We start from the raw sequence: 23,100 nt of genomic DNA, 5'->3' as shown, positions 1-23,100 counted from the left end.
TAAAATATTTAGTAGTTCTTCAACCTCTGCGTCACACAGACTACCCCTGCCACTTACTATTGCTGTGGGAAATAGATTTAACCTCTTTGAACTTCTTTTTCCTCCTTTGTAAAACAGGGATAATGATACAATATACCTTATAAGGCTGTTTTAAGGAGTAAATTAGGTAATGCCTTTTGTTATTATTAATAAAAGGACTCAGCCCTGTGCCTGGTATACAGCATTTTTTTTTTTTTTGAGATGGTGTCTCACTCTGTTGCCCAGGCTGGAGTGCAGTGGCACGATCTCGGCTCACTGCAACCTCCGCCCTCTGAGTTCCAGCGATTCTCCTGCCTCACCCTCCTGAGTAGCTGGGATTACAGGCGCCTGCCACCGCGCCTGGCTAATTTTTTGTATTTTTAGTAGAGATGGGGTTTCACCATATTGGTCAGGCTGGTCTTGAACTCCTGACCTCATGATCCATCTGCCTCGGCCTCCCAAAGTGCTGGGATTACAGGCGTGAGCCACTGCACCTGGCCAGAGCATGTGTTTTATAATGAATATGCATCCTTTTATATTCGTGAACACTTGGCTTTGTGAATGTCAGTGGTTTTTACCCCTCTGTCTTCAGAGAATAATTGTTTTGGGATCAAGCAAATTTTCAAATACAGGGCTGTAGATCAGTATAAAAATTGACTTGCCCAGATTTGTGGAAAGAAAGTGTTCTTCTTGCCAGTTTGTTTACTTTTATTTTATAATTTACAAAAACAAAGAACCAACAATAAATTTATTCAACAGACAACTGAATCGCTGCTGGCTTCCAGCAAGCAGCTACTTCCTTAGTGAGTCTTACTATGAAAAGCATTATCACAAAGTCAGAATTACTGCTAAGTTTCTTAGAGAAATTCTGACATGGTTAGGTTTACAATTTGATGACTATGATTTATATTATCTATAAATTCTCACTCTGATTCTGGCTAAACAATTCACTATTGATGTCTTTGCAGGCTCTTCTACTCAAATAATATTTGGTACATTGAACTGTTCTAATAATGTGTTAGGAATGTGGAAACTTGTGATAAAAATAGGGAATATTATTAACTGATTTATAAGTAGACATTTATTTTAAAGCATCAGCGACTCTATTTAAATTTGTGTAATGAGCCAAGGTATCTAGGAAACAAAAAGGAATTACAATTTTTAACTTCTAAATAACATGTTAGCATGCAGATGCCTTTAATTACTTTTTCATACACAATTATAAAGTAAAATTTGAAGTCACAGTAAGTTGAACACACTGCCAGGTTTAATCATATTTTGTTCTCTTTGATGTGAATCACAAAGGAAACTGTGGAGCTATGTGTATTCAGTACAGACTTAGAATAATTAACTTATTTGATTTGGCCAGGCGCGGTGGCCCAAGCCTGTAATCCCACCACTTTGGGAGGCTGAGGTGGGTGGATTACCTGAGGTCAGGAGTTCAAGACCAGCCTGGGCAACATGGTGAAACCCCGTCTCTACTAAAAATACAAAAGTTAGCTGGGTGTGGTGGCAGATGCCTGTAATCCCAGCTACTCGGGAGGTTGAGGCAGGAGAATCGCTTGAACCCAGGAAGCGGAGGTCGCAGTGAGCCAAGACCGGGCCATTGCACTCCAGCCTGGGTAACAAGAGTGAAACTCTGTCTCAAGAAAAAAAAAAAATAAATAATAACTTAGTTTACCCAAGATTTTAGATTTTGTCATGGTAATTTCATTTTTCTGAAGTGCAAATTCCAAACTATTGTTACCTTATCTATTTTTTAAATTAAGAAATGGAATCAGAACTTTAGCCCAAAGTTCAGGTGTTTATGGTTTAATACATCTTAGCTAATTTTTTAATCAATACCATTGTACTTTTCTATCATAATTTGCTGTTTCAACATTTTATTATTATTATTATTGTTATTTTTTATTATTATTTTTTTATTTGAGACAGGCTCTGGCTCTGTCGCCCAGGCTGGAGTGCAGTGGCCCTATCTAGGGTCATTGCAACCTCCGCCTCCCAGGCTTAAGTGATCCCCCCACCTCAGCCTCCCAACTTGCTGGGACTACAGGCGCACGCCACCAGGCCTGGCTAAGTTTTGTATTTTTTGTGGAGAAGGGGTTTTACCATGTTGCCCAGGCTGGCCTTAAACTCCTGGGCTCAAGTGATCTACCTGCCTCAGCCTCCCAAAGTGCTAGGATTACAGGTGTGAGCCAGCATGCCTGGCTATTTAAATAGTTCAGATTTTATTTGTAAAATTACTTGTGAAATACAGATAAGTTTTTTTTTTTCTTTTTTTTTTGAGACAAAGTCTTGCTCCCCAGGCAGGAGTGCGGTGGTACAATTATGGCTCAATGCCACCTCGACCTTTCAGGCTCAAAGGATCCTCCTGCCTCAGCCTCCTGAGTAGCTGGGGCCACAGGTGCATTCACCGCACCCGGCTAATTTCTAAAAATTATTTGTAGAGATGGGATCTCATCATGTTGCCCAGGCTGGTATCAGTTCTCCCCTGCCACAGACTCCCAAAGTGCTGGGATTACAGGTGTGAGCCACTGTGCCCAGTCAACAGGATTAATGACAAGTTAATATTTAAAGCTGTTTGTACTGAAGGTACAGGAGGACAGATATGATGTTTGTGATGATGCTTAGCATCTCAATGATGATGATGTTGAGTCAGAAAGCCTGTATAGGGAGCATAAACATTCTATGTAATTAAAAGTTTGAAATAAGTTAGTACAGTTCTTCCCTCTCCTCCCCTGATTCTACTTTGAATGATCAAACCCTAGTCATTTTTGTTTTTTCTTATAATACTCTTTCCTTTTCCATTTTGTCCATAGTTATATAAAACACACAGTGTTGGAGTTTGGAGAGACACACTATAAAGTTAAAATGTAATTAGTTTTAATTGATTAGTTTTGATCAGACTTTCACTATTTTAAATCTGTCTATGCCATCCCCTATACTGTAGTACATGAATAGTCCTCTCCAAGCAGTCTAGCAGCTCCAAGTAATCTTCTCTTTGAAATGTCTACGTTGTGACTGAAATGCCTACTATTCCAGGTTCAACTGTCATCTTTATACTTTTTTTTTTTTTTGGTCATTGGAAACTAAAATTCTTTTCTGTTTTTTGCCTTTTATCTTGGGTCCATGGTATAAACCTTTCTATAGGTGATCCTTTTTCTTGTTTTTGAATTAAAACTTACACAACTGCTTTTTTGTCTTTCTGTCCTATTACTATCTGTCTTACCTTCAGACTTTTACACATCCTGTTTTACCTCTGCTTATAATTTCCTTCTTCTGCCACACTCCTTTTCCTTTCCCTAGTTAACCCTTAGATTCCCTTCATGTACCTCTTTAAACATCGAGACCTCCAGGGCCTACCCACTTATGTGCTCCCAGAAAACTCTCTATTTTTTCATTGTACTTTCCACATGAAAGTGGATGAAAATGATCAGTTTTCAATTCTCATCTCTAAACATAGTTGTCTTGTTCACAGTCATATCTGTAGTTTTTAGTACAATGTCAGGCATATTATACATTTTTACTAAATGTTTCCAGAATATGATGTGGCTTTTAAAATTTTTATTTATTGTCTGGGTGCAGTAGCTCATGCCTGTAATCCCAGCACTTTGGAAGGCTGTGGTAGGAGGCTCACTTGAGTCCAGGAGTTCAAGGCCAGCCTGGGAAACAGCAAGGCCCCGTCTCTACAAAAAATTTAAAAATTAGCTGGATGTGGTAGCACATGCTTATATTCCCAGCTACTGTGGAGGCCGAGGTGGGAGGATCACTTGAGCCCAGGAGGTTGAGGCCACATTGAGCTATGATCATTCCTGGGTGACAGAGTGAGACCCTGTCTCTTCAAAAGAAAAAAAGGAACTATTATTAAGTTATTTTCCTTAATAGTCATATTCTTTTGTAGAATTCAGCAGTATTTGGAAGAAAACATATATCTATTCTGTCTTGTAAATGTTTTCCAATAAATAAAGTTTTTGGCATTTCTCCAAAATGTATCATAATGTATTCAGCTTGCTAACTGAGTGATTTCTTTGAATGGTAGAATCTGGATTCTGAAGTAGTTAAAATTGTAATTTTGGTGATGGGACTTTATAATTCATTTTGATTATTTCTCTTTTCAGAGCTAACTCAAGAAATTTATATTGTCCTTATCTGTTTTAGCATTTATTTCAACTAACAATATGTATATTATTATGGTCCCTTACCACATTTTAGTGTACAATGTTAAAGCCTTCTGTCAATAGGGAAAAAAGGACTTTGGTGATTCTTAGACCATGAACTGCCTAGTAAATCTGTGTGCCTCTCCTTCATTATCCTCTTATCTGTTAGTGATGCAAGGCTTACAGCCATTTTAAGTAGATCTCAGAAGGTCATTGCTCCTGAGAGGAGGTTGTTTTTCAAAAATGTTAAAGAAATGTGTTACTGTATGAAAATATTTGGATATTGTGCCTGGCCTTTTTGATGAGGATTGACTTCTGGCATTAAAGAGTTGTTGTCTGCAGCTGGAGCCTTTGGTGAGGTGAGACCTGATTAGGATGGCCCAAAGTGCAGACCGAGAACTACTTAGAATGTTGGGAATATGGTATACTGCTGTTGTGACCCAGAAAAAATTATACCTATAGGTGGGTGATAAATTCATTCTTATTTAGCCAATAGACTATAAGTTTTCATAGTGACTTATGCATCGCAAATAGAGAGTAACTACTGAAATTACTGCTTCAAACTTCTGTAAGTGAAAATAAGGTTAAACTCCCTCTTCCTAGCAATTTAGCTGCCAATTCATGTAAAATGTTTGGTAATAATAATAATAATAATATATATGTATAATCTACTTTATATATAATCATTACTATATATATATAAAATCTAGTTTGCTTTTGACAAATGTTTGATTGAGGACTGTGCAGTCTATATCCAGAAAATGAACAGATCACATACACTTAAAAGTCAGCACTAAAGGATGGTTTTCATTGGTGACCATGACCAATCTGATCATTTTTTTCTTGTAAATATGTTTTACTTGTCTTTCCACATTTCTGCTTCAGCAAAGAAATTGTGTTTTTTGAGGAGATTGATAAACATAGTTTTCAAAGTAAAAAAAAAAAAGAATCACAGTTAATATGACTTTTCTGTGTTTCAATTTACTGTATTATGTAAACACCAATTAATCAGAAGTACTTATTGAACACCTATTATATCCTCAATACTGAGAAGTATAGAAATAAGAACAGTTTCTATCCTCAAGACTGCTATCTTCCTCCTTTCGTTTCAGGGTTAGATTTTTTTGTATGCTGATCTACTACTTGGAAGAGTTTAGGACTTGAAAAAGCTAGTGTTTCTCTGGAGGAACGAAAGAGGTTTCTTTTTCTTTTTTTTTTTTTTTTTTTTTAGCATCATAAATAGACAGACATCTTATTTAGGAATCTCAATTTATATATCAGATTCCTTTGTTGTTCTCCCTATTGCTAAAATTTTAAAATGCTCTCTCCTTTTAAATAAATTCAGTTATCTGGATATTTGAAGTAGATACTTCAGCATTAAAAAACGAAAACAACATTCTTTAGTATGAGTTTTATATATTTTATTTTATTACAAAAAAGTTGAAACAGGGTCTCACTATGTTGCCCAAGCTGGTCCTAAACCCCTAGACTTAAGCAGTCCTCTTACCTCGACCTCCCAAAGTTCTGGGATTATAGGTGTGAGCCACCACACCCAGCCATTATATATTTTAAAAATTAGATCCCATTCCAAAGTAATTGGACCTTTGCAAACATTGACCCATCAGGTGATTACAATCTAGTGAATTAGTTACTTAGTTTAAAAAGCAAAACTATATGACACAGTGTATATTCCTCTGTGAAAATTTTATCTTTATTGCTCCATACTTTTTTTTTTTTAAATAGAGACAAGGTCTCTACTAAAAATACAAAAAATTAGCCGGGCATGGCGGCAGGTGCCTGTAATCCCAGCTACTCAGGAGGCTGAGGCAGGAGAATCGCTAGAGCCTAGGAGGCAGATGTTACAATGAGCTAAGATCACACCACTGCACTCCAGTCTGGGCAACAGAGTGAGATTCCGTCTTGGAAAAAAAAAATATCAAATGCTTTGAAGGCCCTGGAAATTTAGGGAACTTTGTTCTTATCTTTCCAGGTAACTTAAAAGTTACCTTGCTAAACTGACCTAACAAGAAAGAAAATAAATAAATGAAAGTTAGTAGATGCCAAGGTCATGTCTGGTACTAATTGTTATCTTTTATCACAGTTAGCATTATCCTGAAGAGGGGTGTGGGGGTATGTGTGTGTATGTATATATAAAACAGCTCAACAAATAATTCTTTTTTTTGTTTTGTTTTTGAGATGGAGTCTTGCTCTGTTGTCCAGGCAGGAGTGCAGTGGTGCAATCTCGGCACACTGCCACCTCTGCCTCCCAGGTTCAAGCGATTCTCCTGCCTCAGCCTCCTAAGTAGCTGGGATTACAGGCACATGCCACCACGCCTCGCTAATTTTTGTATTTTTAGTAGAGATGGGGTTTCACCATGTTGCCCAGGCTGGTCTTGTACTCCTGACCTCAGGTGATCCGCCTGCCCTGGCCTCCCAAAGTGCTAGGATTACAGGTGTGAGCCACCGTGCCCGGCCAATACTTCTCATTTATTCATTAAACTTATTTATCGAGTGCTCAAAATGTGCCTGGTATTATTCTGGTGTTAGACTGTAACAGGGAACAAAACATACCAGAAACTCTGCCCTCAAGCTTATGTTCTAGTTAGGGGAGATGCTCAATAAACAAAACGAATAAATGTTATATTAGAGTTGATAAGTGTTATGGAGTAAAGTAGAGCAGGGAAGAGGGATAGAGCAATATCTTTGAAGGTGGTGTGGTTTGGATGGTCTGAGAATGTGACATTTGAGGAAAGATCTGAAGGAGTTGTGGGAGTAAGCCATGCAGGTATCATGGGGAAGTATTTTGAGGCAGAGAAGTAACATTGTTAGCCTTATTCTGTTTACATAGATACTTAACTGGTCTTCCTGCTGTCTGAAGAATGCCCTTTAATAGTCCTTTTGGTGTGGTTCTGCTATTTCCACTGTTTGTCAAAAAAAAAAAAATCTGTACTTTGAATTTATTTTTGAAGAATATTTTCACGATACAGAATTGGAGGTTGACAATTTTGTTTTCTTTTTCAGTACTTCTTCCCTGTTGTTTTCTGGCTTTTTTTTCTGGAGATAAATTATTATCTTGGTTCTTTTGTTTGTAATGTGTTTTTCCCCCATCTTGCTCCTTTTAATATTTTTTTCTTTATCACCAGTTTGATTATGACTTGCCTTGTTAGGGTTTTGAGTTTTCTAACACAAGGTTCATTGAACTTCCGGATCTGTGGGAATATAGTTTTCATGAATTTTAGAAAGTTTTCAGCCATTATTTTTTCAGATATTTTTCTGCCTATCCCTTTCTGGGATCCCAATTGTATGTATGTTTGATATTATCTTATAGGTCACTAAGATTCTAATATGTTTTTAGCCTTTTTCCTCTTTATGCTATCATTTAGATCGTTTCTATTGCTTGTCCTTCAAATTCACTAATCTTTCCTGTCTAGTTTATAATCTGCTGTTAAGTCCTCTAGGGAATTTTTTTAAATTTCAAATATTGTATTCTTCATCTTTAGTAGTTCCAGTTGATACTTTTTTATAGTTGCCATTTCTTTCCTTTGTATATGCATGTTTTTCTTTAATTCCTGAGATATTTACAATAGATATTTTAAAGCTTTGCCTGTTAATTACATCATCTGTTATTTCTAGGTCTTTTCCTATTGACTAATTTTTTTTTTTTTTTTTTTTGAGACTGAGTCTTGCTCTGTTGCCCCAGGCTGGAGTGCAGTGGCGCGATCTTGGCTCACTGCAGCCTCCGCCTCCTGGGTTCAAGTGATTGTCCTGCCTCAGCTTCCAGAGTAGGTGGGACTACAGGTACCTGCCACCACGCCCAGCTAATTTTTGTATTTTTAGTAGAGACGGGGGTTTCACCATATTGGCCAGGCTGGTCTCGAACTCCTGACCTCAAGAGATCCACCCACCTCGGCCTCCCAAAGTGCTGGGATTACAGGCATGAGCCACCACATCCAGCCCTCTATTGACTAATTTTTAATCCTGATTTTGGGTCATATTTTTCTACTACTTTCATGTTTTCTTTGGATAATAGACATTGTGGATTTTTATGTAGCTGAGCATCTGGATTGTTGTCTCTCTTTAAAAAGGAACTTGTGTTTTATTTTGATAGGCAGTTAAGTTACTTGTGGATCAGCACCATATTTTCCAGGATTGTTTGTAAGCTTTGTTGGGACAAGTTTAGAGTAGCCTTTACTCTAGAGTTAGTTTTTCTCTGTTTATTAAGTAGAGACCCTCTGGAGTTCACAAATGCTCCCAATGTCCAACAGTGTGTTTCCACTTCAGCTGGTCACAACTCAGACATCTCCCAGCCCTGTATAAGCTCTAGGACTTTTTTAGCTTACAGTTTCCTAGCATTTGGGCTGGGTGCGGTGACTCATGCATGTAAGTAATCCCCACACTTTGGGAGGCCGAGGCAGACAGATGACTTGAGGCCAGGAGTTTGAGACCAGCATGGGTGATATGGCGAAACTCCATCTCTACTAAAAATACGAAAATTAGCCAGGCATGCTGGTGCATGTCTGTTATCCCAACTACTTGGGAAGCTGAAACACGAGAATCTCTTGAACCCAGGCGGGTGGCAGAGGTTTCAGTGAGCCAAGATCACGCCACTGCACTCCAGCCTGGGCGACAGAGCGAGATTCTGTCTCAAACAACAACAAAACAAAACAAATTTCCCAGTATTTGTACCTAGCCCAGCCTCATTGTATTTCACTTCATGTATGCACAGCTTACTATTCTGCCAAAACTCAGTAACACTAACACATGTGCAGATTTCTGGAGCCTTTTCTTGGCATAACTCTTTCCTCTCCAGTACTCTGGTTTGCAAATTTCAGCTACCTTACCTCCAACCTATCTTCTTAACTTAGTGAAATCTCTCTGCTTACAGTACTCATCCCTTGTTTAGGTCTGGAAAGTGACTGGGGAAAATATCCAGGGCAATGAAAGGGCTCACCTTATTTGTTTCCTCTCTCTCAAGGATCACAGTTCTATGCTGCTTATTCTCTAATTTATAGAAATAGTTTTATATATTTTGTACAGTTTTCTAGTCATTTGTGGTAGGAGGTGAAGTCTGGTGCTAGTTACTCCATTATAGACAGAATTTGAAATTTCTAGATTTATATTTTAACAGGATGACTTTGGTTCCTGTGTTTAGTTGAGAATAAATGTCCTATGTATGCTTTCTAAATTTTACTTTAGTTCCTTGGAGGAAAAACAAACACAGATAAAATGGTTTAGAGCCTATTTACGATTTTTGGTGTATATTCTGAGGAATGAGGAGAGAAAGGTGTTCGTGCTTTCATGGCTTTGCTATTGCTATCACATAGGGACTCCTACTCCATCTCCTTTGTCACCACTGACTTTTTTCATTTATTCAATAAGTATTGAATATGTAAGTCATTAATTGTATTGACAGGATGAATCAGACATAGATCCTGCCATTATGATGTTTACAGTCTAGCCAGGAGAGAAGCTGTACATAGAAACTTTAAATCCAAGATAGAGATTGAAAATAAACAAAAATGGCTGAGCACGGTGGCTCACACCTATAATCCCAACACTTTGGGAAGCAGAGGTGAGAGGACTGCTTGAGACCAGGAGTTTGGGACCAGCCTGACCAACATAGCAAGACCCCACTTCTACAAAAAGCTTTTTAAAAATTAGCTGGATGTGGTGGCGTGCCCATGTAGTCCTAGCTACTTGGGAGGCTGAGGTGGGAAGATGGCTTGAGCCCAGGAATTTGAGGCTTCAGGGAACTATGATCGTGTCACTGCACTCCAGCTTGGGAGTGACAGAGCAAAACCCTATCTCTTAAAAAAAGAAAAAAAATCAGTACAGGTAAAAGTGGTGTGGGAAACCCAAAAGAAATAGCTTAATTTTTATTTTAAATGTTGGATTTAACAGCCTACTTAAATGGGGAATTGTAGATTTCTTTTTTCTGTTTTAAAGCCTCATTTTGTTCATTTTGGTTTAATTTTCCTACCATTTTGGATATAATAAATTTCAGTTTTGTTTTTGGTCGTGATTATTTTTTAGCAATTGAATTGTGAAACTGAAATATATCTGTGGAAGATATATTATCAGGATGAACTGAACTCCTGAGAAGAGAATTCTGAGGTTTTATCATCTTTTTTGATTTGACCCTTAGTGGAGGAATCAGACATCATTGATCTTGAGAAACGCTATTGGTTATTGAAGGCTCAATCCCGGACTGGACGATTTGATTTAGAGACATTTGGCCCATTGGTTTCACCACCTATTCGTCCATCTCTAAGTGAAGGTAGGAATCATTCAATTTTCTACATATGTGCACTGGTAAACATACCTGAGCCCATCTCGTATTTGTAACCAATACATTTTAACTCTAAGAAACCATCTTCTCATATGTTTGCAGGTTTAATGGAGTGGGGAAAAATGAATGGGAATTAATATTATAGTCTTGAGCTTGATATTCTACCTGTTATAACCTTGCATAAATCAGTTTAGCTCTCTGCACCCGAGCATGCTCGTGTATAAAATGTGTTTGACCAAGGCAGTGGTTGTGATACTGTGTTCCAGTAAGGTGCATTAGCAGCTAGTGCCTGGAGTCATATGGTGGCCACTGAATGGGCAGAGCTCCATGTTTCCACACATGACCACATCTCTTCCTCCAGTAGGGTGCCTCTACTTTTTTTCTTTTACATAAGAAGATTCCATTGCTGTATGCTCCCCTCCAAAAAAAGATAAAGAAACTATTGGACTAGACCATCTCTGAGGTGCTCTCTAGCTCTAAACTTAGAGCTGTTACTTTTTTTTTTTTTTGAGGCAGAGTTTCGCTCTTGTTGCCTAGGCTGGAGTGCAATGGCGCCATCTCGGCTCACTGCAACCTCTGTCTCCTGGGTTCAAGCGATTCTCCCATCTCAGCCTCCCAAGTAGCTGGGATTACAGGAATGTGCCACCATGCCTGGCTAATTTTGTGTTTTTAGTAGAGACAGGGTTTCTCCATATTGGTCAGGCTGGTCTTGAACCCCCGATCTCAGGTGATCTGCCCACCTCAGCCTCCCAAAGTGCCGGGATTACAGGCGTGAGCCACTGCGCCCAGCCTGCTGTTACTTTTTTAAAAATAGAGAGTACAAAAAATAATTGTGAGCACATCATAAAAATCATATTTTGAATATGAATACTTGGGTTCTGCTTCCAGCTCTCACCTTTTAAAACTTATATTTGGCGAATCATGTAATCTTCTCTGAGCTTTAGTTTTCTAATCCCTAAACTGAGGGCACTGCGTTAGATTCTTGGAATATACTATCTGTATTCTTCAAATTTCTCGAGTACTTCGGAAGTACTTGTCAGGGGAGCCAGGGCAGATAGGGCTCTGGGTTTCTACCTACTTCAACAACAGTGCATTGTGTTTTTACCTTTTTAGAATTGGGATTGATGTATCATTTCATTTGGAAACAAAATTATTTCATTTCTTTTTTTTTACAAAATGTTTAAAAACCACAGGATTAGATTATAAATTCCCTTTGTGAAATTAAAAATATTCATGTATAAAAGATTAAACAGTACAAAGAGACACTGTAGTAGAGAATTTCTTTCTCTTATGTTGCATAGTGTATCTTCCTTTGCCTCATGAAAGAGCTTTATGGGAGCTTATTAATGATACCATAGTGTATCTTTGAGTATTCATTTAATAAGCAGTTCAATTTTTCTTTCTTTTTTCCCTTTTTCTTCTTAGTCTTTCTAAGTAAGGATAATTGTTGTAATTTCTGACCTTTTTTGGTTTTTAATTTTTATTTATTGACTTCAAAAATATATAGGCATTTTAGCCATTAAAAATGATGTAAGATAAATATAGATGGACATAACCAAACACTAAAGAATTGTAATGTATTTTCTGCCATGATCACAAGTTTCAGTTATAATTATACCAAGAGAAAAGAGATACTTCCTGAAACATTAGGAACTACTAATAAACTTAAAAAAAAATTCAGTCAGTTTATGGGAAAAAGTCATTCCTCCTTTTGTAAACATGTCATTATTAACATTAGGAAGCTTGGCTGTGATTTATGGCGTCTCTTCCTATTTTACAGGTTTGTTTAATGCTTTTGATGAAAATCGTGACAATCACATAGATTTTAAGGAGATATCCTGTGGGTTATCAGCCTGTTGCAGGGGACCCCTGGCTGAAAGACAAAAATGTGAGTGTGTTAAACATTGTCAAAAAATTGCTAACTATGTAGAGAGAAAATCAGTTTTCATCAATGTAAAATTATCTATGGATTAAGGCTTGAATTTTTATAACTGTCAGATTAGCAAATATTAATCTCATTGGGTTTTACTGAGGTCACTCTAAGGAATCAATCACCTCTTCTTTTTTACTATGGAATAGTTTGGGATCTTTGCTATTAACAATGGGGTTGATTTTCCTGAAGAATTTGTAATTCATGATAAATGAATCAGATCAGCTATGATGTAACTGAAAATTTTAAACATTTAGGAAATATTTTTCTGGTAGAATTTTGTGTCTTACATAAGTTGAGGCATAACTCATTTTCCATCCACTGGCACAGATTAATATTTCATTGGCAAAAGAAAATTTATGGTCAAAACTAATTTTATTGAATACTAAAATGATTTTTTTAACCTAACTAAAATATTGTAGCATAATTTGTAAGCATAAATATATTCCATTATTAAATCTTAACCATATTTGTAAAAATGCAGGCATTTACATTTAATTGGAACCTAACTCAAATATATTTACTGGGGTCATTATCTCCACATCTTTCTAAAATAAATCTTCCCAAATGTTGCGTATTTTGGGTGTGGTGTTCAATATTTTTATGGTATTTAGTACTGTTGTACTGTGATGCGCTCAATTGATTTAATAGCCATAATTCTATTATGGAGGTATATGAAACAATCTTTCAACTAAAAATTCAAATCTCTTTTTTTATTCCCTGTTGTTATACCACTATTTCAAGCTGGCTTGGTTGTTTCCATTACAATTTACTGTTAGATGAGGAAGCTAAAATCTTTTTTTTTTTTGAGACAGGATCTTGTTCTGTTGCCCAAGTTAGAGTCCAGTGCAGTGGTGTGATTGTAGCTCACTGTAACCTTGAACTTCTGGGCTCAGTGGATCCTCCCATCCTAGCCTCCTAGGTAGCTGGGACTACAGGCGTGTACTACCATGCCTGGCTAATTTTTTTTTTTTTTTTTAAATAGATAGTGTCTTGTTATGTTGCTCAGGCTAGTCTCGAACCTCTGGCCTTAAATGATCCGCCCACCTCAGCCTCCCGAAGTGTTGGGGTTATAGACATGAGCCTCCATGCCCAGCTCTGCATTTCCATTGAAGTTAATTATTGTCTTAAAAAAAATTTTGTTTTAATTTCTTTTTTTGCTGATGAACTAATGGAAGTTAAACTAGAATGATTCATTTGGAGTTAAATAGCAAAGCACTGGTGTTCTAATTCTTAGCATGCTGTGTTTGAATTTCATTAAAGAGTTAAAATTGTTGGCCAGGCATGGTTGCTTAAGCCTGTAATCCCAGCACTTTGGGAGGCCGAGGCAGGTGGATTACCTGAGGTCAGGAGTTCAAGACCAGCCTGGCCAACATGGCGAAACCCAGTCTCTACTAAAAATACAAAAGTTAACTGGGTGCAGTGGCAGGCATCTGTAATCCCAGCTACTTGGGAGGCTGAGGCAGGAGAATTGCTTGAACCTGGGAGGTGGAGGTTGCAGTGAGCCAAGATTGTGCCATTGCACTCCAGCCTGGGAGACAGCAAGACTGTGTCTCAAAAAAAAAAAAAAAGTCCTGGCACGGTGGCTCACACCTGTAATCCCAGCACTTTGGGAGGCCGAGGCAGGTGGATCACAAGGTCAGGAGTTCAAGATCAGCCTGGCCAATATGGTGAAACCCTGTCTCTACTAGAAATACAAAAGTCAGCCGGGCATGGTGGTGGATGCCTATAGTCCCAGCTACTCGGGAGGCTGAGGCAGGAGAATTGCTTGAACCCAGGAGGCGGAGGTTGCAGTAAGCTGAGAACTGCACTCCAGCCTGGGTGACAGAGAGAGACGCCATCTCAAAAAAAAGAAAAAAAAAGAGTTAAAATTGTTTTTGACAAAAAAAGATTGAATGTACATTAGTTATAATGGAAAGGTAACATGGAAGTGGACTGTCTTTATATCAGCTTATGATTCTTGATATAAATAGGATTCTTTTTTTTTTTTTTTTTTTTGAGACGAAGTCTCACACTGTTTCTTGGGCTGGAGTGCAGGGGCACGATCTTGGCTCACTGCAACCTCCGCCTCCCGGATTCAAGTAATTCTGCCTCAGCCTCCCGAGTAGCTGAGATTACAGGCGTCTGCAACTACGCACAGCTAATTTTTTGTATTTTTAGTAGAGACAGGATTTCACCATGTTGGCCAGGCTGGTCTCGAGCTCCTGACCTCGTGATTCGCCTGCCTCGGCCTCCCAAAGTACTGGGATTGCAGGCGTGAGCCACGATGCCCAGCCGTAAATAGGATATTTTAAGCCAACAAACAACTCTGCTGGCCTGGCACCGTGGATCATGCCTGTAATCTTAGCACTTTGGGAGGCCGAGGCCAGTGGATCACTTCAGGTTAGGAGTTTGAGACCAGCCTGGCCAACATGGTGAAATCTCATCTCTACTAAAAATATAAAAGTTGGCCAGGCACAGTGGCTCACGCCTGTAATCCCAGCACTTTGGGAGGCTGAGATGGGCTGATCACAAGGTCAGGAGATCGAGACCATCTTGGCTAACACAGTGAAACTCCGTCTCTACTAAAAATATAAAAAATTACCCAGGCATGGTGGCACTTGCCTATAGTCCCAGCTTCTCAGAGGCTGAGGCGGGAGAATTGCTTGAACCTGGGAGGCAGAGGATGCAGTGACCCGAGATCATTCCACTGCACTCCAGCCTGGGCAACAAAGTGAGACTCCATCTCAAAAAAAAAAAAAAAAAATTACCTGGGTGTTGTGGTGTGCTCCTGTAATCCCAGCTACTCGGGAGGCTGAGGCAGGAGAATTACTTGAACTCGGGAGGCAGAGGTTGCAGTGAACCGAGATCATGCCACTGCACTCTAGCCTGGGCGACAGAGCAAGACTCCATCGCCAACAAACAAACAAAAAGAACAAGAAACAACTCTGCAATGATCAATTTTGAATATTAGAAATTAACCTAGGGGCTTGCATTACTTCCTAAAAACTTGTAAGGTATTGTAATATTTATTGTATAGTAACTTCGCCTTTTCTTGACAGTTTGTAAGGCATTTAGCTTTAGATTTGGCTGAAGGGTAGGGTCTTATATCTGAATAATGATTTAGAGATATAGATTCATGATATGCAGGAAGTCCTACAACTTCTGAGGACTATAATTGATATAATATAGTTTATTACAGGTGAGAACTGTTCCAGAATACATATACTTGCTTAAAAAACTAAGTAATTATACAAGAGCAACTTCTAGTAAAATATATTATACCTCAGAATACAAAAATAATTTTCCTCCATAAGAGTTTCTTTTCATTAGTTTGCTTCAAGGTATTTGATGTTGACCGTGATGGAGTTCTCTCCAGGGTTGAACTGAGAGACATGGTGGTTGCACTTTTAGAAGTCTGGAAGGACAACCGCACTGATGATATTCCTGTAAGTTATGATTGTGTATGTCTTGTTGCATATAAACTTCCAACGGGAAATTGGAAGGAATCATTTTCTTTAAAAGCATAAAATAATTTGTTACTGCTTTTAGTTACTATATTATGCTACTCAAAATATTTATAGCTGAAGATGCAAAATTGGGAAGAGAGTTTGGCTTAGAAAATCTTAAACTGAACTACATAAAATAAGAATGAAGCCATAGGAAAGTTATCTTAATTTTTAATCATATATGAGAATCTATCTGTGGTAATTATAAAAATCCTTGAGCAAGGCCAGGCGCAGTAGTTCTCACCTGGAATCTCTGCACTTTGGGAGGCCAGGGCTGGAGGATCACTTTAGCCCAGGAGTTTGAGATAATCCTGGGCAACGTAAGGAGACCCCATCTCTACAAGAAAAACAAAACAAATCTTGCTCAATATACTTCAGCCATTGAATAACAAAATTAAAAGTATATCCACTGTTTTCTAATTACTCCTTTGGGTTGTTTTTAAAGGAATTACATATGGATCTCTCTGACATTGTAGAAGGCATATTGAATGCACATGACACCACAAAGGTGAGTCTAGATAGAACTAATTTATCTTTTTCTAAAAATATCATGTACTCCATTTGGGATCTATCGCTTATATACATACTTGAATCTCTTTAGCATCCTCCCTACCAAGTACTTATCTGGACCTGCGGGTAAAACACCACACCTCCAAGTTATCTCCAAAGAGAGCCATTCCATCCTTTTTTTTTTTTTTTTTTTTCTTTTTGGGACGGAGTCTCGCTCTGTCGCCCAGGCTGGAGTGCAGTGGCGCAATCTCGGCTCACTGCAAGCTCCGCCTCCCGGGTTCACGCCATTCTCCTGCCTCAGCCTCTCCGAGTAGCTGGGACTACAGGCGCCTGCCACCACGCCCGGCTAATTTTTTGTATTTTTAGTAGAGACGGGGTTTCACCGTGGTCTCGATCTCCTGACCTCGTGATCCGCCCGCCTCGGCCTCCCAAAGTGCTGGGATTACAAGCGTGAGCCACCGTGCCCAGCCAAGCCATTCCATCTTTAAGCAACTCTGAAACTGTATGTGAAAACATTTATTATAAGCTAAGCATTTATAAGAATTATGTAGACACAGCCCTTGACAACTATAGCCTATCATCTGTGTTTCTTCCATTTGACTAAGTTGTGGTAAGGCTAATCTTATATTGAGCAAAAGAAGTCAAACAAAAAAGAATATATACTGTGTGATTCCATTTATATGAAGCTGAAGAACACAGAAGCAAAACTAACAAATAGTAATAGAAGTTGGAATAGTGATTTCAGGGGTGTGCAGATTAATTAGGAACAACCATAAGGATATCTGAGATGATGGAAATTTTTTTTCCTCTTAATCTGATAGTACATATATTCTCTCTCTCTCTCTTTTTTTTTTTTTTTTTTTTTTTGACAGAGTCTTGCTCTGTCACCCAGACTGGAGTGCATTGGCAGGATCTCAGCTTACTGCCACCTCTGCCTCCCGGCTTCAAGTGATTTTCTTGCCTCAGCCTCCAAAGTAGCTGGGACTGCAGGTGTGTGCCACCATGCCGGCTAATTTTTTTTGCATTTTTATAGTAGAGATGGGGTTTCGTTATGTTGGCCAGGCTGGTCTCAAACCCCTGGCCTCCAGTGATCTGCCTGCCTTGGCCTCCCAAAGTGCTGGGATTACAGGCGTGAGCCACTGCGCCTGGCCAGTACATCTATTCTTTTAAGAAATTTCTTCTTTTGTTTTTTTTTGTTTGTTTGTTTTTTTGGAGACAGGATCTTGCTCTGTTGCCCAGGCTAGAGTGCAGTGGTGGGATCTTGGCTCACTGCAGCCTCGACCTCTTGGGTTCAAGCAATCCTCCTGCCTCAGCTTTGCGAGTAGCTGAGACTATAGGTGTGCACCACCATGCCCAGCTAATTTTTTTTTTTTTTTTTGTAGAGACCAGGTCTCGCCATGTTTCCCGGGCTGGTTGCAAACTCCTGGGCTCAAGCAGTCCTGCCTCAGCCTCCCAAAGTGCTGGGATTACAGGCATGAGCCACTGTGCTGGCCTAAAAAATTTTTTTAAATGGTTGTGGTAAGGACCTCACCTGTGTCCTTTAGTGGTAGCCAGAATAAGCATGTAATAGCAAAAATAAACGTGTACTTTATAAATTTAAAAAAACCTTGACTTATTTAGTTTGGTAATGTTTATTAGTAATGTTATCATAATAGATTTACTCCTATAGCTTGCATTACTATGACGTCTATGTGTCCCTGTGAAATTGAAAATAAATTACCTGTATGAGACACATTTGCATAAATTTGAGTCTTTCTACTGAAGCATTGACATGTACCAAGTAGCAGATTGGTAGGATCTACACCACAATGGTGTTAATAAATAGAGGTTTAGAATAAATAAAGAACATCAGTTTTTTTTCTTTCTTCAATCACAATTTCAGAAGAAATTGTTAATGGCCCTATTAACTGATTCTCAATAGAAACAAATAATAGAAATGAGTTTCAGGCTAGAGCTTTGACAATTCAGTCCCCTTCTTTCTCCTCTCTGCCAGAAACTAAGGTATCGACTTCTATTTGTTGTGTATGAGAACAAAAACCAGGAGAAGTTTCTGTTAGAAAATGCCTTGTGTAGAGATAAAATTTTGAACACCTTTTTTCTAAGTGTTTCATAAGTATGTAGGTATTTTTGCTGTCACCTTTTATGTAAGATGGAGTTTCTACTTCTGGCTCTTCTGTGAACATTAAACAAGATCATTTAGCTGCTTCATTTCCATGTAACCATGATAATGAAATAGTAATAGTTTAGGATAGAACTTGGATTTTTTAACCAAGCCTATTAACCGTATTCGCTGGTGACTAGATTGTACCAACATTACTCATTCTTTTTCTGACTACCAACTCTTCTCTGTTTTATCTAATTCATCTATTGACTATTTAATGATACTCTGTAGTGGCTCAAGAGTTCTAGATGTTACCCTTGGATAGTTTGTAGTATACAGGTAAAGATAGACAAGTGTGATCAGGGCTATGTTAGAAGTTGAGGCTGGGCACGGTGGTTCTCATCTATAATCCCAGCACTTTGGAAGGCTGAGGTGGGAGAATCACTTGAGCCCAGTAGCTCTCGACTAGCCTGGGTAACATAACGAGACCCTATCTCTAAAAAAAAAGAAAAAACGTAGCCAGGCATAGTAGCACATATCTATAGTTCCAGCTACAAGGGAGGCTGAGGCAAGAGAATCATTTGAGCCTGGGAGGTCAAGGCTGCAGTGAGCCATGATTACACCACTGCACTACAGCCTGAGCAACAGAATGAGAACTTGTCTGAAAAAAAAAAAAAAGGTTAGCACCAAGTATTATGGTGGGAGGATAGAAAGGGAACCATGTAAATTGAACTTTGAAAGTCCAGAAGATTTCTGCTGGGATGTGGCACTTTAATAATTAGTTAATTATGGTTAACAGAAGTAAAAAGTTGAAAGGTGATTCCTAAAAGAGGTAACAACTAGGGGTAGAATAGAAGACATTATTACTGTATAGGACTGTACAGTAAAACATCCTGTATAGTCCTAGAACTGCAAATATTCTGATGTGGCTGGAATAACAGATTCATATATTGAAGGCTGTAGACCTGGATTGGAGCCGTATCTTGAAGGGCCTTGGGTACAAAACTTAGGAATTGAACTTTATGCCAAACTATGGAGAAACCTCCAAAGATTCAAGTAGAACAGAGCAAGTGATCAGCCGACACTATTTTGAAAATCAGGGCCATATTTAAATGGAGGACATTTACAAATAAGTCATATAGGTTGGGCATGGTGGCTCGCGCCTGTAATCCCAGCACTTTGGGAGGCCACAGTGGGTGGATCACCTGAGATCAGGAGTTCGAGACCAGCCTGGCCAACATCGCGAAACCCTGTCTCTACTAAAAATACAAAAATTAGCCAGACATGGTGTTGGGCACCTGTAATTCCAGCTACTCAGGAGGCTGAGGCAGGAGCTTTGCTTGAACCTGGGAGGCGGAGGTTGCAGTGAGCCAAGATCACACCATTGCACTCCAGCCTGAGTGACAAGAGTGAAACTCTGTCTTAAAAAAATAAATAAATAAGTAAATAAGTAAATAAATAAATAAAACAAAATAAATAAGCCATATAGTCGTGAATTTGCTTTAGGAAAAGTTCATATGATACCTTGCTTAGCAGTAGTCCTAACTGCAGTCAGTAAAACATCCATTAAATTGGGAGAAAATAAAATCCATTTACAGTTCTAGTTTTTAAGCGTAATGCACTATATGTTTTTACAGTGTGTTAATTATTACTCAGGTGTCAGTATAGCAAATGGGCTTTTGACCATCATTGTATGCATGATGATTCTGTATGGTGGTATCTATTATTTCTTTTCATGACGTTTCTTTCCTTTTGGACAGTATTAACATATCTTTGAGGTCAGTGTACCCTTACTCTGAAAATTGTTCCTTGAATATTTGTGGTTATATGAAAGAATCAGATTATCATCTTAAAAATACTTTTTACCATCTTAAGCATTTTATATTTTGTTCTGTTAGATATAGAAGGTTCTTATGCCATGTATTAATAATTTATTACACATATCAAATTACATTTGTCCTTATTTTTGTTTTTGTGTTTTTGTTTTTATTTTTGTTTTTTTGAGACAGAGTCTTGCTCTGTCGCCCAGGATGGAGTGCAGTGGGGTGATCTCAGCTCACTGGAACCTCTACGTCCTGGGTTCAAGTGATGTTCCTGCCTCAGCCTTCCAGGTAGCTGGGATTACAGGCTTGCACCACCACACCTGGCTAATTTTTGTATTTTTAGTAGAGTCGGGTTTTGCCATGTTACCCAGGCTGGTCTCAAACTCCTGACCTCAAGTGATCCACCTGCCTTGGCCTCCCAAAGTGCTAGGATTACAGATGTGAGCCACCGTGCCTGGCCTACATTTGTACTTTTTAAACAGCCTTTATTTTATTTTTATTAGTAGCATTTTAGATTTTCAAATGATAAAATTAATAGAAGTTATTACATTTTCATATTTCACTATGATTTCCCTATCTGTTCTAAATGCTGAGTCCTATAAAATTAAAATGAGTTTACACTAGCTGTTAATTTTGTCATCAGTGCAGAATCATTGACAATTATTACTTCAAAGATAAAAAGTAGCATTTTGAAATATAGCTTATGTTCAACATAGCTTCTCCCTCTGTTGGCATTCTTCATTTTTCTGTCCTGGAATTTTAGTTGTGACAGTTCAGTGTAAAACTCCTTAATGAGTTGAAATTTATCAGATCATATTCTCACCCTTAGAGTTCATTAAGTTATGTGTCATGTTTCTCTTTTGCCTCCTCATGACTGAGATACATGATGTGGCAGAGTTTGCAGTTCTTCTGGGTTTTTTTTTGTTTTAAGAATTAAAATTTTAGTTATTCTCAATGGATGTTAGAGGGGAAGATATACTATTCTGACTACTATCAAGTGTAGGAGAAATGTATATGTATTGTGTATGTTCTATATTTAAAAATTGAATACTGTATAAGCCATTATGCAATAATTTTTTTCTGAATTTTCCTAAATCTGTATATAATTTTCTATCTAGCATATGAAAGATGCTTAGTAAATAAATGTTTACTTCATAAACTTAGTAAAATGTTTACTAAGCATCTTTCATATGCTAGATAGAAAATTATATATAGATTAACTTAGTCTTTTTATCCTATGCATAGTATTCCATTATGATTATGCTATGATTTATTCCTGTATCTTTTTTTTTTTTTTTAAAGTCTTGCTCTTGTCACCCAGGCTGGGGTGTAATAGCATGATTTTGGCCCACTGCAACCTCTGCCTCCTGGGTTCAAATGATTCTCGTGCCTCAGCCTCCTGAGTAGCTGGGATTACAGGCGCCCGCCACCACACCCAGCTAATTTTTTTGTATTTTTAGTAGAGACTAGGTTTCACCATGTTGGCCAGGCTGGTCTCGAACTCCTGACCTCAGGTGATCCACCTGCCTCAGCCTCCCAAAGTGCTGGGATTACAGGCGTGAGCCACCGCACCCGGCCTATTCCTGTATCTTTTAAAACCATATTGCTATAGCCAAAAAGTCATTTTCAAAGGCAACAGGAATACTAATGACGGATGGTTATCGAAGTAATTGACGGTTCTGATAGCATTGTAATATGAACAACAGGTCTCTTAAGTCAAAGATCCTTTTGTTCATAATGTATTACAGTTCCAGATGCCTTTAACTTCTTGTACAGTTAGTACTCCTTTAATGTTGTCTTTAGCTTCTTGGAAACTGCAACTTTAAGTGAAAGGGTATAGAACAAAACTAATTTTACCATAGACAAACAAGAGTTAAGTTCCTACAGCATATTTCTAGTCACAAAAATATCACCAAACTTCTAAATAAAGACCCCAAGCACTTCTAATATTAAGCTTTGAAATAAATGTGAACTATAAACAGATCTAAGAAAGATTGATAAAAACAAGATAATTATTTACCCAGTTTTTAGTGAATTAGTGAGTGACAGCAGCAGTCATAGTGGTGATGGGTTAAATCAAGGGATAAATTTGCAAAATGAAAATTATAAGGAACACCTCCTACCACCTTGCAGTTCAAAACCTAACAATAACAAATATGGGAGGCTCATTGAGTACTTTCTCAGCATATCATTTATTATCATACATTTGTATGATCATTGCATACTTGTTATTTTATGGTAATTTGTATTCATTTCCAACCCGCTTATTCCAGTTCAGGTTAGTGGCTGGCCAGAGCCTATCCCTGCAGCTCAGGGTACAAGACAGGAACCAACCCTGGACCATCCCATTGAAGGGCGCACTCAGACGTATATCCACACTCACTCATACTGGGACAATTGATTATTTTTTCATTTTTTTGTTTTTTTACATCACAACATTGTTACGTGAATTGTTTACAGTACAAACAAAAAGGGCATATATGCTATATATGAATACAGCTCAGTGCAAAATAGTGACTTCTTCTCTTTAAAAGGCCATGATTCCTATTTCTAGTAAACTAAAGAGACCACAGGTTGGTCTTTATCTTCTCAGTGTTGCCTAGAAATGATCTGTAAATGCATCTTCCTCCTGCTACTTACCATAAAATGTATAAAGGGAGCTAAAGGAAAGCTTCCTTGCTGGTTCCTACCATGTGAAAGATGCTATATTCTATTTTAGCAGGGCCAATATGTGGAAAATACCTAAACTTAAGTGTTATTACAAAAATGAAGCAATAATGAGAT

At 38.2% G+C, this 23,100-nt stretch overlaps 1 protein-coding gene across 3 annotated transcripts in view; it reads left to right on the top strand.

Annotated features, from left to right (window-relative positions):
- Nucleotides 1–23,100, top strand: part of USP32 (ubiquitin specific peptidase 32) — a 236,296-nt gene that overhangs the window by 132,564 nt on the left and 80,632 nt on the right. For all 3 annotated transcript variants that reach the window (XM_058445883.1, XM_058445884.1, XM_032162872.2), the window contains 4 exons: nucleotides 10,321–10,452; nucleotides 12,245–12,352; nucleotides 15,707–15,822; nucleotides 16,328–16,390. In XM_058445883.1, the coding sequence (XP_058301866.1) occupies nucleotides 10,321–10,452; nucleotides 12,245–12,352; nucleotides 15,707–15,822; nucleotides 16,328–16,390 (419 nt within the window). The remainder of the gene's footprint in view (nucleotides 1–10,320; nucleotides 10,453–12,244; nucleotides 12,353–15,706; nucleotides 15,823–16,327; nucleotides 16,391–23,100) is intronic.

This window comes from Hylobates moloch, unplaced genomic scaffold, assembly GCF_009828535.3.
Source record: "Hylobates moloch isolate HMO894 unplaced genomic scaffold, HMol_V3 SCAFFOLD_10, whole genome shotgun sequence".
Classification (NCBI taxonomy): Eukaryota; Metazoa; Chordata; class Mammalia; order Primates; family Hylobatidae; genus Hylobates; species Hylobates moloch.
Note: the sequence above shows the minus strand (reverse complement) of the source record. Positions and strands in the feature narration are given on the sequence as shown.